This window comes from Cebidichthys violaceus, unplaced genomic scaffold, assembly GCF_023349555.1.
Source record: "Cebidichthys violaceus isolate CVI_PGR_0920_01 unplaced genomic scaffold, fCebVio1.0.p SCAF_4, whole genome shotgun sequence".
Classification (NCBI taxonomy): domain Eukaryota; kingdom Metazoa; phylum Chordata; class Actinopteri; order Perciformes; family Stichaeidae; genus Cebidichthys; species Cebidichthys violaceus.
The window spans coordinates 19,192,426-19,209,189 of NW_027176594.1; the positions used below are offsets into that span (position 1 = coordinate 19,192,426).

Consider the following 16,764-nt stretch of genomic DNA (forward strand, 5'->3'; position numbering starts at 1 on the left):
GTAATATCCCCAAAAAACACGACCCTGTTTGTGTGTGTGCTTGTGTGTGTGTAACAGGTGGCAAGAAGAGGTAAAGAAAGGAGAGAAATAAGTAAAAAGAGAGAGAAAGGGAGCGAGAGTGAGAGACTTCCCTTAGACTTTCTCCTTGATTCGCAGCCAACACATTTGCAATCGAGGAAGTCTCCATACTGAACTCACTGCTGCTCCCTCTTTCTCCTCCCCTCCTCTCCTCTCATGCTGGGACTCTGCCTCCTCCCTCCTGAGAAAATGGGACTCCCTCCTCCCTCTCTCTCTCTCTCTCTTTCTCTCTCCCATCTGAAGATTTAACACAGTACAGAGCAGAGCTGGCGGTCACAGTTGCGCCCTGGATTGTAGCAGAGAGAGAGCAGCCCTCCTGCAGCCTGCTAGCCCACCACCATGGATGTCAAGCTGCTGGCACTGATGGCTCTGATGGCCGTGGCCACACGTGTACCAACCTCCAACGGTGAGTCCAGCAGAGGGACGGGAGACTGTGGGTCGGTTGTTGGTTCGGTCATGTTTGAGGGTTTTCACTGATTCTTGGTTAAAGAAATGTTGCTAAATGTTGTTTAAAGTGAGGATTCCTGAACGTTGAGGCTTTTAGTATTTTGACTATTTCAATCTTGGCTGTGTAGGAAGTCACATTTCTGGAATCAGTCTAAAAATCAGATGAATGTCTTAAATCTAAATGAAGATTCACTTTGGATTCATGTTTTAACTTCTTGTTCATTCAAAGCTTGGTTTCCGACATTGTCGGCACGTCTCTGTCGCCTGAATTTGGATGGTTTGATGGTTGATGAGTTTCATTCGTTGCAGAAAAAGATGCATTTTAGACAAATTCCTTGTTGCACTTGTGGCTGTTTAACTCCAGCACTTTGTGAAGCTGCTTTGATTTTGTTTTGTAACATCTCATCAACAAATAATAACCAAAAAGAAGACTTTAATTTCTAAATGATCCACCAATCGTTTGTCCGTATTGAATAAATAATTACTGAATATCTGAAACAATTATACGATTAATTGATAACAATTAGAATTAGAATCAAAATGACATCAAGAAAAGTAATCTGCAACTAATTTAATAACAGATTGAGTTTTAAGCAATTTTTCAAAAGAAAAGTGCAGAGAAGTCGGGGTTTGCCTTTTCAAAAATGTTTTAATGTTGTTTTAGTAATTTGGTTGTAGTTCTCTGCGACAGCAAATTGAATGTCTTTGGATTTTAGACTAAAAAAAGATTTGAAGATGTCGACTTGGTCTCTGGGAAATTCTGAATTGTTTCTGCCAAAATGATTAATTGAGAAAACAATCAGCAGATTAATAAGTGATGAGAATAATTTGTTATTTAATTAGTTAGTTAATTGCACCCTTGATTATTAGTATATAAGTAAAATTGCATTATATTGACTAAAATTTGCAATCTACATTATTACTGCAAGTTTTTGAAAAAAATAAGCAATCCTTTTTAATCTGATTCGATTATCTGAGCAATAAATCTGGTTGCAAATTTTCCAGTGATTTTAGTATTCAGTATTTTCGACAAAAATCCCTCATGTTCCACAGGAGGAGAGCAGTTTCCACTGTGACCCCACATTAATCTTCCACATGTTACCCTTAGTAGGAGACAACCAGAGTGTTGAGTCGTCTGGCCTGCATTATGCTAAGCGTGTTGTTTCAGCCCCAGTAAGACCCCCAATTGCATATTAAAGAGTCAGGTCTAAATGTGTGTATTTGTCTTTTCCCTTTGCTTTCTTTTAATTAGTTTCTAATTAGGGATAAACAATGCGGCGGTGATAGCAGTGGATGCTCGCTTCTGGGCCCGGTGCTGCGTGCTGCATAATGATCCCTTAGTTTGCATGAGAAAAGGCCCTGAAAGGGTGTGAATCATTAGGCTGATATTACTGAGGATTTAGCCATTTGTGGCAGGACATTTGGTGTTGCATTACAAACATGCATATCAATGGGGATGTGTTTAACCCCAGAACAAAGGTCTGTTAGCTACACATGATTCACTTGGTTTAACATATTTGATTGTATCATGGCAGGAATTTACTGATAAAAAAAAAAACAAGATTTTGTACACACTCTGTAGCCTCAATGGAGCATTTTCCCCTTTTTAACCATTTCTATGTAATAAATGGAATAAAACACTCTGCAAGATCAAGGCTTGTAGGATGGGTTCCTATAATGTAAAGTTTTATCGCACAATTGTTTCTCTTCACCTTTTAACTTTTAATTTCCACAGCCATCATCCTTCAAAAAGGCAAATTAAGTTCAAAACTATATCAGTATGTTATTGCGTGTAGTTGGAGTTATTCGTGTGCATCTGTGGTCCTCTGGGCCCCAACAAGCCTCCACGGAGGCCCAATGGTGATTTGTAATCATTTTAAGAATGTACTTGAGGTGATTTCCTCAGAGGCTTTTGATGCCGTCTGAGCCGCAGAGTGCTCTTTCATAAAAGGGGCAAATATTGGAAATTGAATGAGGAGGACCCTTCTCCATCAGAGTGGCTGCGCTGAATGCTCTCCGAGAGAAAAGCTGAACTTCTGCATGTGTGTGTGTGTGTGTGTGAGTGTGTGACTGGTCAGAAAGGGCTAATCTCTTTTTAATGAACATGTTGTTCAGAGCAATAGCAGGTAAACTCATACCCTCCCATGCTTTATAAAGGCATGTAACAGTAGATAACACACGCTTTTCATTTGTCCGCTGAGGTGAAATGAAGTAGAAGCTACCGTGTTATACATTTTGAGTTAAGTTGATGTCAATATTTAAATCCTCACATGAACTAAATAACTCACATTAACTAAAATAACTCCATCTATGTTTCAAGAACAATTAAATGTTTAAATTGTTAATAGAGAAAAAACATAAAACTTCATCTACTTCTGAACCGCTGAATTATCAATTATTGAGTTGATATATTGAGTTAATTATTTGTGAAATGCCACAATGAGGAAAAACACATTTGCATTTAAAAAGCCTAAAATGCTTCAAGATCATCAAAACTTCAAAATAATCAGAATAGGTTTTCTTCCTCAGTGTATCAGTCTATAAGGAAGTCAGAGTTCTACATTCACTGAAGTATTACACAGTTTTTACATGAACAAATAATAAGTTTAATGCGGCAGTTCTGTGTGCGTGTGTGTGTGTGTGTCTGTGTGTGTGTGTGTGTGTGTGTGTGTGTGTGTGTGTGTGTGTGTGTGTGTGTGTGTTACTCACATTGTGGGGACATAAATCTGTTCACGCGTTGTGGGGACAAAATGCATGTCAACATAATATAAATCAATACACTTTAGGGTGAAGACTTGGTTTAAGGTTAGGTTGTGTTAACTAAGCGTAAAACAAAGTGAATCAAAGTGAATCATTTAACTTAACTTCATAAAAAAAAACTGCTGTTTTTTCCCGAAAAAAATTTCCTGTCATATAGTTTATTATTTTTAGTTTTACCGCTAATGCTAATTTGTGACATTCCTTTTTTGTTGTTTTTGCAGCAAAGCCCATCAGTCTGGTGGAGCGGTGCTGGTGTCGTTCCACCCTCAACACGGTTCCTCAGCGGTCCATCAAAGAGCTCAAGTTCCTCCACACACCCAACTGCCCCTTCCAAGTCATGTAAGTGAACTGTTGTGGTATTTCTGTGGTGATTAACTTACAGAAATGTATTTCCTAATGTGAACGATTGCTAATCATATTAAGGGTTCTGTCACTCAAGTTAATTCTTTTAGATGTTGGTGTATTCAGGTGCATTTTAACAGCTGTGTCGGTCAGAGTCAGCGCTGCCTTCAGACCATGGACGCTCTCCAACTATAGTCCAACTCTTTGACAAATAACTTTTCGGGACTTTAGGGTCTTTGCTTTACTGGAAGTCCATGAGTTAGTATTAAATACTTGGCTATTAAAAATATAATTAATTGTTCATTAATAATAAGATGATTAATAAATTAATTCTGTAATTATCCTAATGAAAAAAATGTCCAACAAGAATCTGACTTTTTCTTTTTTCAATGAAAATGGAAAGACAATACTCTCACACATATGCACACATTCATCATACAAGAAAATATTAGAGAACAGCAAACATCAACAGTTTCACTTCAAAATGCATTGACATGTGTCAGCGGTAAAAGCATTCTGTTGCGTTTACACCATTTACTTTCCATTGTGTTATTGATAAAGGTGTCACATGACATCATTTTCAAAAGCCTGGTCTTTTATTATCCTAATTTTCTTTAATGTGTTTACTTATTTTAAACTGTTTTATTTCCCTCACCTTTCACCATTACATGTTAAAACAAATGTACACTACATACATATAAGTAAAAACGGTGCTGACATAGTGAGAGTGTGAGTTTATGGTGTTAATTTTCTGCTTTTCTTTTCCTAATGAGAGGCCTGAGTTTAAAACAACACGATCCTCTCAGAAAGAGGAAAGCAGTAACGGCTTGAGCTCAAGGGGGACATTTATGTTTTGCTAAGGAAGCAATAATTAAGGGTCAGAGTGATTACCTTTGTATTTCTGCTGGACCCCCCCCCCCCCCCCCCCCCCCCCCCCCCCCTCGTATCCCTTATCCACTTTTTTTTTTTTAATTTCCCCTGCCCAGCAACATTGAGTATAATGTCACCGGCCTGGAACACATTAACTAAAAGGCCTCATTCATTTGTTCGCTATAGAAAACGGGGCGGCAGAAGCCTCACAGCCAAAAGGCAGAGAGGAGGGGGGGGGGTTAATGACCATTAGAAGGGCTGAGCGAATGGCGAAAGGTCAAAGAGGACCCACAGCGCTCCAGCCGGGACACAAACTCCCTTTAAACTTCCTCCAGAAAACTGCCGGAGGAGTCAAGAAGTCATTCAGACGAGGAACTCGCCGAGTTGCTCTGATATCTCAATCGAGGCAGATGAAAGAAAGCCAGTAACACTATACCCGCTGTCCCCCCTTACCCCTCCGCCCTGTGTCCCACCGTGCCCCCTCATCCTACCCCCCCGCTTCACCCCATCCACCCGTCCCAGCATGCTGTTGGTATTAACTTGCTGTGAAGTAATTACTACCTGCTGCTTGGTGGAACTCAAATTCCAGCCAAGTCAATTAGGGTTTAGGCTCCTCAGTTGGTCATCCAGACAAGCAGACAGATAAACAGGATGAAGGGAGATACATCAAAACAACAGAGAGCTCCTGAGCGGAGGAGCCGGCCACTCCTAATAAAATAAAAGAGGAGGAGAAAGAGGGGACATCCCCGGAGGAACAGCAAACACAGATCCTGTTACATGTGCTGTCTTAAGGAATTTGGGGCTGATGCTTGGATTGATGCTCCTGAACTGCTCTTTTAAGTTTAGGGGCATTTTGCTCATTTGCTCGCGTGTGTGCATCTAAATGGGGCGAAGAATAGGGGAGGCGGGGTATTAAGTGGTAGCGAGGGTCTGAGGAGGAGAGTGTGGGGGTTTAAATTGAATCAGAGCGCAGTGATGAGGAGGCGGCGAGGAGGCACAGAGGAATGTGTTTAATTTGCAGAGCCGTGTGACGGAGGGAGGAGAAGGAGGAACAGTGAGGCGAGACACCTCCTGAGTTGTTAACTCTCATACACGACCTTTTGCCACAGAGGTGTGAAATCCACATGTTTGGAGGAGGGGGGGGGCGAGACTCCACTGCCCGTCCTCCCCTTCGCCCCAACAGATCTGTCACTCTCCCAGCAGCGTCTGATAACAGAACAAATCCTCTCCTAAATATTTGGCTCACCTCTCCATCAACAGGTCATCACTCGCTTGAATGCACAAGTGGTCTCCTTTTGAAACCACTGCAGCTCCTGCTTCAGTCTTGTGCTGCAAATTTGATCCTGAAGAGAAAATATCGATCAACATCTGAGTGTTAAAATCTAATTTTCGTGGGAGAATTTATATTTCCACTGTTTAAAAGGAGGAAAAGGGAGATCATACAGTTTCTCAAAATATGTTTTTTTTTTTCATACACTCAATGTATGGCTCATTTGAAAGGTTATTTCAAAAGTTCATGACAAATTCAACATTATTTGTATCTTACTTATTTGTTTCAAATCGTGATAGAGAACTTAAAAAAACATTATTTGACTGTTATTTAAAGTCTCATTGAGATTCAAATCCTCTGAAGTAGATATATAGATATATATATAGGCAGCAGCTACTGATGAACAACCTACAACACAAAATATGCCACAAACCATAATTGAACACTAATGTAGTTATACAATAATGGATAACATGTATAACACCAGATGTCATAAGCACCATAAAAACAACCCAGTAGTGATGGAGACAATTACCAGCCTTTCAGATGGTTTACCATAAATCCAATTGAGTAGAAAAGTCTTTCGCACTCATTAAATGCTATTTTAACTTTCAATTAAAAAGATGTGTACCAACACCAAGAGCTTTATTAATAATTGTAGCAGGTTCTTTTCAATGTCAGGTGTGTCCCCTAACTCAGCAGCCCAGTGTCTTTTAAACCGGCTCGCCCCTAAAAACTCTGCATCAAAATACGGTTTACGGCGTTTCGTGTGCAGCGTATGGGGACAGCTTTACAAGTGTGATTGGCGATGCGAGCCTCCCCTCCAGCTGTCCCTGAGTGGAAACAGAAAGCTGTGATTTCTCACTGTCGACCGGAGGGTGACAGCTTGTTAGGCGCGGTAATCCTCCGCTTTTCAGCTCGGATGTGTTGTAGGATGTGCCGAGGCTTTTAGAGCTTAGCTGAGGTGTTTCTGAGCTCAGCCTTCATAAACTATATCAGATATTATCCTGACATGTTGTGGTCATTTTGATTTATTCAGCAGGAATAGAGCAGATATTTCTATATTACCTTATGATATGCACCGTAAGGGAATCTGGATTCTTTAGACGCACCAGTGTGATTGTTTGACTCGTGATATTAAGGTGACAGCTTGTTAGAAGTAATAATCCTCTGGTTTAAACCGGGATGTGTTGTAAGATTCTTTGGAGATAAAGTTGAGCTCTTATTGAAGTGGGCTTTCATGAAAAATAAAATACATTATTATGATTGATTAGCCATAAACAAACTTAAGTTAAAGACATATCTTTTGGACATTGTTTCGTTAACTCACCTTCTAACATGCAGTATTACCATCACCTTTATATAGTGCTTTGGGGAGTTATAAATGTTACCCATGGCTCATTTCATTTTAAAAGACAATACCCCATGTGGTACATTTCTTCCCACCATTATCCAAATTATAGGCTCCATGGCTTTTTTAGCTAATTTTCCCCACATTGCAAGAATCCATTCTTCTCCATTAATTTCAGCACTTTATGCATCAACTTGCCGAGAGTGGAAATGTCGGGGAAAGAGGAGAAAGGCAATTAAGGTACTTAAAAACCTTTAAAGCCTGATTGATGCTAGTGTCAAAATACTTACTCCATCTCAGAGTTGTAACTCTATCAGGTCTGAATTCACAGACACACATTTTTAGATTCCCTGGGATGACATTCTTATGATGTTCATGTCTATAACAAATTAACATCTATAAAACAGTTTAGAAATCATAGAAAAAAGACTATTTATAAATCCAGAACTGGCCCGAAAATGACAGTGTTTTTAATGTTTCTTTAGTATCAAAGGGATCCAGTGATAGTTGTCTGTTCAGACATGAGTACATTGCAAACAGGAACGGCTAATAGCTAATTCTCCATATTTTTAATTATACAAATTTGCTAAAATATAAATATAGATTAAAAAAAAGTAGGGCTCAATTTGTAGCCCACAGCTGACTCCAAAGCATTATGGGAGTGGCAGTTTTCAGCCATCTTTTTTATCTGAGGGGGGCTACAGTATCAGACTTTGAAAACCCCATGCTTTGGAAAATCATCAAGTTTAAAGTAATATAATAATAAACTTTATTTACATCTCTGACTCATAGCTACTGAGCTAAACATGCGGTCCTTAAAATGCCTTTACATGAGAAATAAATAGAGCCAAGCTAAGGAGCTTCTCTTAGAATCCGTGTTAATTAAACTGCCAAACTCTGTCCTTGAGGTTGCTGTGAGGTCTCGTTACACACTGGTTGACCACGCAGCTAATGAAATAGATAGAATCTATCTACTGTCCAACATCACCGGATGTTCCGCTACGAAAGGAAGCCCCGGAGTGAAAATATTCTCCTGCAGTCTTTGACCCTGATTCATCTCATGGATAGGCTAAACTCTGCTCTGATTCACATGAACATCGTGAAGACATTTAGCAGAAATACTCCCAACGTGTGGCGTCTAATCCCTCAAACTTCTTTCTCTCGACAGTGCCAAGCTGAAGAGCAACAGGGAGGTTTGCATCAACCCGGAGACCAAGTGGCTGCAGCAGTACTTAAAGAACGCCATCAACAAGTAAGAGAAACCCCCCCCCCCCCCCCCCACTCTCTCTCTGTGCAGACACAAGCATCGCTGACAGAGACAGAAATGAAATGCAGCTCTCTTCTCTGCTGAGTTTAGAGCCTACAAAGAAAAGTTACAAATGGTCATCGCTCAGTTCTCCCGCCGACATATTCCCTCTGAAATCGCTGACATGGTTGATGTAAGCAGCTGAGTTATTATCTGTGAAATAATTAGCATGAAGAAAGAATAAGTGATGAATCCGCCACTGCTTCCTTTTTTCTCGTAAGCATGTTTCTGTGACTTTAGAAAAGCTGCAGAGTAATCAAATGTTCATCAATTGCCCCCTCCAGCTCCCTCACAGTTAATGCACCACATCATGTATTTATTGTATTTTTAACATGGCTTTTTTTAAAGAGGCATTTTCCATATAATTATCATCACTAATTGCACATCAGCGTCAGAGTTGTCCCGGTCGGATTGCAGCATTGTGGGTAAAAAAAAAAAAACTATTCATAGTAAAAAAAAAAAAAAAAAAACTGCAGCAGCTCATTAAATTTTTAATGAGCTAAGCAGTTAAAATGTGTGCATTCCTCATAAAAAAAAATAAATAAATGCTCCCAACATGTCTGGTGGTGATTATCACCAGGGTGCATGTCTGCTTCTTAAAACACCATAAACACTTGAAGCACAATGTGAAAACAAACAATAAAGTCATTTCTGAGGATCTATATTTACCGTGTTTAGTATGGAACACACAGGAGGGCTTTAAAAATCAAGTCTTATCCCAGTTTATTGAAGCCAGCATGTGGCTCAGCGCACATCGTACGTAGAGATCCGTTATCCATCGAAGCCGTTGAGCAAAAAGTGTCGAGTGAGTCAGATGAGAAGTAGCCTCTTTTCGAGGCTTAAGGCATTTTGAGCTCATTCAATGAGGCGCTACATGCAGCAAACATGTGTCAAAGACCAACACTTCACTTTAAGAACTAAGCTTTGGAACGTAGTGAAGTCTAAAACGCAAATTGCAACTTGACCTTTTCTCCTTCACCTTTTTTTATAGACGGACCTTCTTGATAGTATGGCTTGTCTTTGTCAGCATCACCTCCTTTCATGCTCCGTTACAGTTCTATACATTTGTTCACCTATAACCAACACACTGAGGCCCCCGACATGTCCCTGTTTGCTTTGAAGCAGACAGATGTGTAGGTAGCGCTACATTTATAAACTGCCCGTGAGTCTCAGCGAGGAGGTTTGGGAGTCAGTTTAAAGGGAAAGTGAGTGGAAATATTAGGAACGTTTATTGGGTTAATTGTCAACTGGCATTTGTGGGGTTTTAATGATTATGCAGGACATCACGTTTAATCCTTAGATTAGATTTAATTCCACAACAACATTTTCAGGGAATCTACTGGTTCTAATTCCCAGTGCTGATTCCCTCATCTGGTCCAGCAAAAGAATAGAAACAATGACCGTATTGTCTTTTTAGGCTAACATACAAGCTTATCCATCTGTGTGTCTCTCCAGGGTGAAGAAATCTAGAAGACGCAATAACAAGAAAAACTAAACACGAGGGGAGTCGTCAGGCGTGGCATTCCGGAGTCGAACCTCCCTGTACCTCCCTGTCACTGCTATGGATGTATGTAAACACGCTGTATGTACCTGTCCACCTCTCTGGACCGCTTGCAGAACCAGCACTTCACCGCCAAAAAACCGCGCCGTCTCAAGCACCGCCACCGATCCCCTCTGGACACCAACGCAGTCCAACTCTCCATGTTAGCACCAAGTGCAATTATACCTTGAGATGGGCGGGACGCATGCTAACGCCACATATATGTGTGTGAGTGCTGAGCACGACAGAGAAAGTGTGTGTGTGTGTGTGTGTGTGTGTGTGTGTGTGTGTGTGTGTGTGTGTGTGTTTGTGTGTGTGTGTTTGAATGTGCAACATATGAACTAACTCTAAATGTGCGTCTGTATATAGTATTTTCTCACTTAACACAGCCAGAAAGAAAGAATTTGAGCTTTCTGTCTCACACAAGGCTTTGTGGGTAATGCCACTTTCACGTCTTGGGAAAAAAAATATTCACATCGGTCTCCGAGAAGGAATTACGGATGGGATTTTGTAGGCTGCCCTACAGTATATGTGAATTATTAAAGACGTGTTTCACTTACAAACACCAACCCAAGTTGTTTTCATAGTAATATCTCAACAGATACCGTTTTTTTTTAAAGAGTGACTACTGTTATTTCAACATGTTTCTACCTTTTAATGTAGATCTATACTTTCCTAAGAAAAGCTAAAATCCTACCCCGGATGGAGGCGTTAAATGACAAGTTTCCACCGATAACAAGCGAAAGTGGCATTACTCCCTGACTGAGGGGTCAGTAACAGACCAGTCCAGTGGGGTTAACCCTTCACAAGCGGTGACCAATCAGGGCAGGCCGTGTTACAACAGTATCTTGAATTATCGTCACGCTTGTCTCCAGCATCAGGAACAAAACAGACTCTCACACACACACACACACACTGCAAAGAAACAAGCACTGATCTTGAGGTGCTATATATATATTCAGTATAAGGGGTCAGAGCCATTGACATAATTATATTTCACTGTTTATTATATGCAAGATTCAGAATGTGATATTGTGACCTCTATGTCTTATATGAAACACAATTATGTTTTTGTTTTTTTTACCAGTCACAAAATATTTGAAGCGCTGTTTGATATGGAAAGATTTTATGTGAAGGCCATAGTGTACTGATATATACTATAAGGAAATGAAACACTTATCAATGCATACTTTTTGTTATTGAACATATCAGTAATCAGAGACCAAATATTTGAAGAGTTAACATGAAGAAACCTGTGAAAGCGTGACTTTCAATTACATTTATTGTTAGAAAAAGGGAGTAGAAGGTTGCCTCAACTCATCAGACGGACTAATTGTAAATGTATATCATGACAACAGAGCAATTCAACTGCAGTATTTTCATACCAACACCTGTCCTTGGTAGGAATGAAAAGCTAAATAACTGTCCCACGAAACAGATGAACGATAAATATCACAATGGGAATGTTCACCGTGGCAAAAAGAAAGTTTTTGATTAGTCTTTTTATATATATATATTTGAGCCACTTTATTATCAGATGTGTCAATTTAAATGTAATTGTTTTATTTTTATATTGTGTATAATCTTACTAAATGCTTTTTAATGCAATGTGCAGTAGGCAGAAGCTACTAAATGAAGGCTAGCCCGTAAAATGTAAGAGACAGTATTAAGCTTCATTTTTAAGATGTCATGCAATACACATGTAATGGTTTGTTACTCCACAGTATTCGACACTGAAATACCTTTTTTAAATTGTTTTTTTTAACGTTTATATATATATATATATATATATATATAAAAAAAAAAAAAATCAGCCGATCGTCCTCCTTGTTTGCTGTTTCTCCGTATTGTTTCCTTATCAACCACTCTGAGATGTAACAACCGGTGAACTGAATAAAATCAGTTACGGTCAAAACAAAAGCCGCTGTCATTGTGTTACATGTGGCAGGAAGCTATTCGGCCCACCAGTCGCCCCCATTGAACACTCGATTTGTTATAGTTTTCCTGAGGTTGATGTATGATGTGCCAATAGAGCCACTGAGCCAAAACATAACACAACGTTTGAGTTGAGATCCCAGCGACCAACATGTGCTTTCAATCTGGACACTCCCAGCACCCCAAGGGCCTTCTTTTCACTTTCACTCAACTGCTGCCATGCCGCAACATTTTTCTCCCCTAAATTGTAGTGTTAGTCCTGTTGTTTGTGGTCATTTCTAAGCTCTATGTTTGGTTTTGGTTTTACACGGTCTGTTTGCTGAGAGCCTGATCACAGGTGATTCTCATATCAATTTGCAGCTAATGGTGCAATAACCCTATAAGTGTCTTTTCCCATTAAACTAATAGAAGTTAATGGACATTCATTTTATATGATTATACTCATTTGTTTAAACACATCGCTGAATAAGTGTAATAAATAAAATGTTCCAGTTTGCAAACGCACTGATATGCAATGATAAAAGTCTAATTTGATTCATTGTGTAAATTCATAACAAAACCGCCGTCTATTCCCAAAACACTTTAAAGAGTTTGTATTTCTGTCAACTAATAATAAACTAATATAAAATGTGATAATTATCTCAATAAAAGGAACAAATGCATTACATCATATGTAAGAACAGGTAATTAGTTTTATTAATCAGAATTGAGTTTCTGTTATGTTCATTGTCACTCTCATTGAACGGTCACTGCAGAGAATATTTAGCGTGACTAAATAGTGTCGGACAATTACACAGACTCTTTTATCTTTGTGCAAATAGAGAAAAACAGAACGTTTTTATGTTTATTATTTGGACCAAATACAAATTCAGGTTCACATTGATCGTACATTAATAAATCACTCAAAATGTGTGCGTGTCTTCTGCTTTGGACCCCGAGACAATGTGAAATATATTTCTTTTGAGGCAGCTTCTGACACATATTCTTCATATCCGTGAGATGTATCTCTGTATTGTCACTCTTTATAAACCAAGAGGCTCTATTTTCGCTGTGATACTCAAACCCATTTTTAAATAAAGTATTATGAAATAAAGTCTGTCTGTATTTCATCTGTCAAAAACTGTGTTTTTTTTGTATAGTTAATTGATTTAAAGCAACATTTAGTTCCTCATTAATTGGCCGTTGGGCTTGTCAAGTTGTTAAGGCTGTCCTGTTGGGAAACAAATATCTACTAACGGCGAGTCATTTCACATTACAGGGACTCATTTGGTTTAATGGTAATACCTCAAATGTCACTTGATGCAGCTTTGAAGAGGGAAATACCAATGAGAAGAAATGTCTTTCTTTCGGTGACTGTCACATGGAGTTAAGTTCTCATTTTGATGGTAATAAAAAGTGGCTGCACCCCACCTTAGACAGGTGGGCTGAGTTGCGCTACAGACCGTGGAACCTCTCTTTCCACAGAGAGAAATAAATCACAGGAGACCAGACTTCCTGCTGTGGGTTCACCAATATAATCCAGCTCCAAACAGAGAGGCTTCGCATGGCCAAAACCTCACGCAAAACAGTCTTGCACTGCGAAAGAACAACCACTGTGAGACCTGATGAATAATTCAACAGGACTATCACTTGACATTCTCCACCTTAGAACTGAAACCTGCTCCGCAAATCTTTTTTCCAGAGTGGAGCAAAGAGGAAAGGCACATGTAATGGCCATTAACATGTATGATATTTTAACACCTGAGGTTCCAGAAGTATTCATTTGTGCTGGTTCATTACTCGTCCACAGCACCAGGGAGCCCTTGTAGCGTTATAAAGCTGTCAGCTCTAATAAAGTAGAACTATGTAGAGCGGATTCATTTCATGGTACGGCTCTGACCTCTGACCTGCGTGTGGATATATACAAGGAACATGAGACATGGTTTTTGGACGTGGACCAAGCAGTTTAGAGGGCAGGAGTTGCATGTCTGGCCCTTTTGGGCACATTCAGAAACAATTATGGGATTTCTATACTGTGCTTACTCAGCTGAGACCCGACCGTGATGGAGGTGGCCGACATATGTACAGAGTGTTTATCAGTACGTATTTTTACTGACACGTTGCTCTGATCCAGGGCAGCAGAGCAATTTAGAGGTTTTTACAATGAGAGCGAGGCCTCGGGTCAGTGTGTGAAATATTGTTAATAAAACCAAATAATATGAAACAAGCCATTTGTGACTAATAAAATAAGTCCAGTGGGCTAATTAGAGTCCCAATCAGACCTACGCTGTCCAATGGAGAACAATAAAAGTACCGATTGATGAAGATACATATCAACAGATGAAGCAGCAGAGAAAATGTTGACACAAATGGTACAGGACCTCACACAGAGTTCAAGGAGACAGCCAAGGATATATGAAGTGTGTGTAAGTGTACTGCCGCTACACAATAATTATACTACACAGTATAATAGGTCAAACTGTGTTTGCTTTCAGTCAGCACATAAAGGACAAAAGGTGATGCAGGAAGTCTTTGGCTGATCAGTAACACGATGCATCATCTTCATTCATTCATCTCTCATTAACATCAAAGTGATGGTGTTGAACTTATGGACTTATGGTCAAAGCCTGAGAGTTTGACTTTTAAGCAAAGTACTTCCATAAGGTACATCGTTGTACTTTAGAGTCATCAGAAGAGAGTGTGATGATGATGACTTTTACATGTGAAACAAACACTGAACCAGTGTCGTGATGCTAGCATTACGCTCGAGCATGCCAAAGGCCTTAGACTTTCCCGCCTGACTCTCTCATTTACCTGCTCAACTGTTTCCATTTTCCGTCATCAGGCCTGCAGTATATAACCGTATCATTTCCACTGATTCCCTGCCAGATTGACAATTTTGTTATGATGCTCATAGCCTTTGCATACAGCCACCCAATGATGTCTCCTAAAAATTGAATCCTCATCCAACTAGACTGCATTCTTTAAACTTAACACTTAAACTGTTTGCAATTGTAGTTCTAGACCTTCTGTGCACCTGCACTGAACGTAATGGTCAACTAAACACCCAAAATACAGGAGAAAGTAGTAAAATAGTGACCACATGAAAACAACACTGCTTCGCTCAGCGCACAGCAGCCTTCAGCTCAAATCAGCTGAGACAGAGAACATAACCAGGTTGGACAACAAATATCCCGGCTGATTTGGTCTTGGAGGTTGTAGGTAATCTGGTGTGGTTTGAGGCTCTCGACCATCTTTGAACAACTTAATACCAGCCAGCTGAATGGAAGTTAATAGGAAACACGTTGGCTGAACATGTGGCAAAACCACACAGGGAAGTGTGTGTGTGTGTGTGTGTGTGTGTGTGTGTGTGTGTGTGTGTGTCTACACTTGTTGAGCTATCTTTGTGAGGACCGATTGCTTTTTAGACCTTCAGAGTGAGGACATTTAAAGAAAGTGGGGACAGATCTTCAAAGGCCTGTTTGAGGGTTCAGACTTAGTTTTAATGCTCATGTTAAAATTACATTTTATTTTTAGGTTAAGGGTTGGACTCAAGCATTTAGTTGTGATGGTCATGTTTAGGGTGAGGGGCTGTAGAATGCTTTATGTCAATGAGTGTCCTCGTAAAGATAGGAGTACAAGGTTGTGTGTTCACAATCTGTAATTTCTTTGGTTTCCTGAAAAAAAAGTCACAGAATGAAAAGAAAGCAAAGCGAAGGAGATGCTAACATGATGTTTCCTGCTCAGGATATGTGAACATGGACCTGAGGCTGAAAGATCAAGTGAACACACACACACACACACACACACACACACACACACACACACACACACACACACACCAACAAAGCTAAAGAAAGACCCAAAGCATATAGGAATGTGTGGTCAACTGCTCAGTATAGATGCTGACTTTATGCTTTAAAGCAAGCACAAATGTACCATTACAAGTACATTAAGTTGTGACACTCAAAATGTGAAGATGTAAATTACTGTGTGATGTGCAAATTAAAAGTGTTAACCAACAAGTCCACATGGATAAACTAAAGACTGCAAAAAGAAAAAGCCTATAGGAAATTTTGACTAGTAAAAGTTTAGAGCTATCAATGGTCTTTATTAACCTTTATGAGCCCCTGGTTGAAACTGTTAACAAGTCTGTGGCAATGCTTTTGTTAGTCTGATTGTACTTTTGCTAAACCTATCCCCAAAACAGGACCATCGCAGCTTAGCAACAGTAACTAGACATGACAGACCACATCGATCCGTGATCCATACGGATCCGTTCGGCACGCATGTGAACCAGGGATTAATTACACAGTTTAAAGTTTTACTGACGATCGCCATCCACCAATATTAGGTAGAATATGCGATCAGTACATCGGCATTTATGCTTATAGTCGCCGGTCTCTCATAATGTTACATCGTAAACAAACCAATCCGTGTTGAAATTGACAGGAGGAGAGCTGGTAACCGTGGCAGCGCCTCTAATGGCCAATGAACGAAGGTTACGTTCACTTACATTATGATGTGTTCAGGCTCTGTTCAGTGGAAATGAGTATTGGGCGAAGGTAAATTATAAAGTTATCATGATGTGTTCACATGTAATCTCGTAAAATGTAGTACTTAATAAATTCAGTTGTTTGAAGGAGATGTTTTCACAGCAATAAAAATAGATATTAGAGATAAATGATGACCCTGGACTGTATTTAAGAAGTGAAGATAGTCACTGTGACGTTACCCATTGGTTTGTGACTGTTGTTTCAAAGCAATGACTTCTGCATTTAGACTGTCGCCATCTTGATTTGACTGTCGACATCTTTGTTTTCGTCAGTCGAAATCTCGGTTTTTCCAACGTCGCCATCTTGGCTTCTTGCAACCAGAAGTAACAC

At 39.7% G+C, this 16,764-nt stretch overlaps 1 protein-coding gene across 1 annotated transcript; it reads left to right on the plus strand.

The window, feature by feature from the left end:
* The first annotated feature begins 337 nt into the window (after positions 1–337).
* cxcl12b (chemokine (C-X-C motif) ligand 12b (stromal cell-derived factor 1)) lies at positions 338–12,992 on the plus strand. The gene is made up of 4 exons (XM_068727360.1): positions 338–484; positions 3,507–3,624; positions 8,287–8,370; positions 9,880–12,992. Exons 1-4 carry the CDS (start codon positions 418–420, stop codon positions 9,917–9,919), a joined length of 309 nt encoding a protein of 102 aa, XP_068583461.1. The 5' UTR covers positions 338–417; the 3' UTR covers positions 9,920–12,992.
* Positions 12,993–16,764: the final 3,772 nt, after the last annotated feature.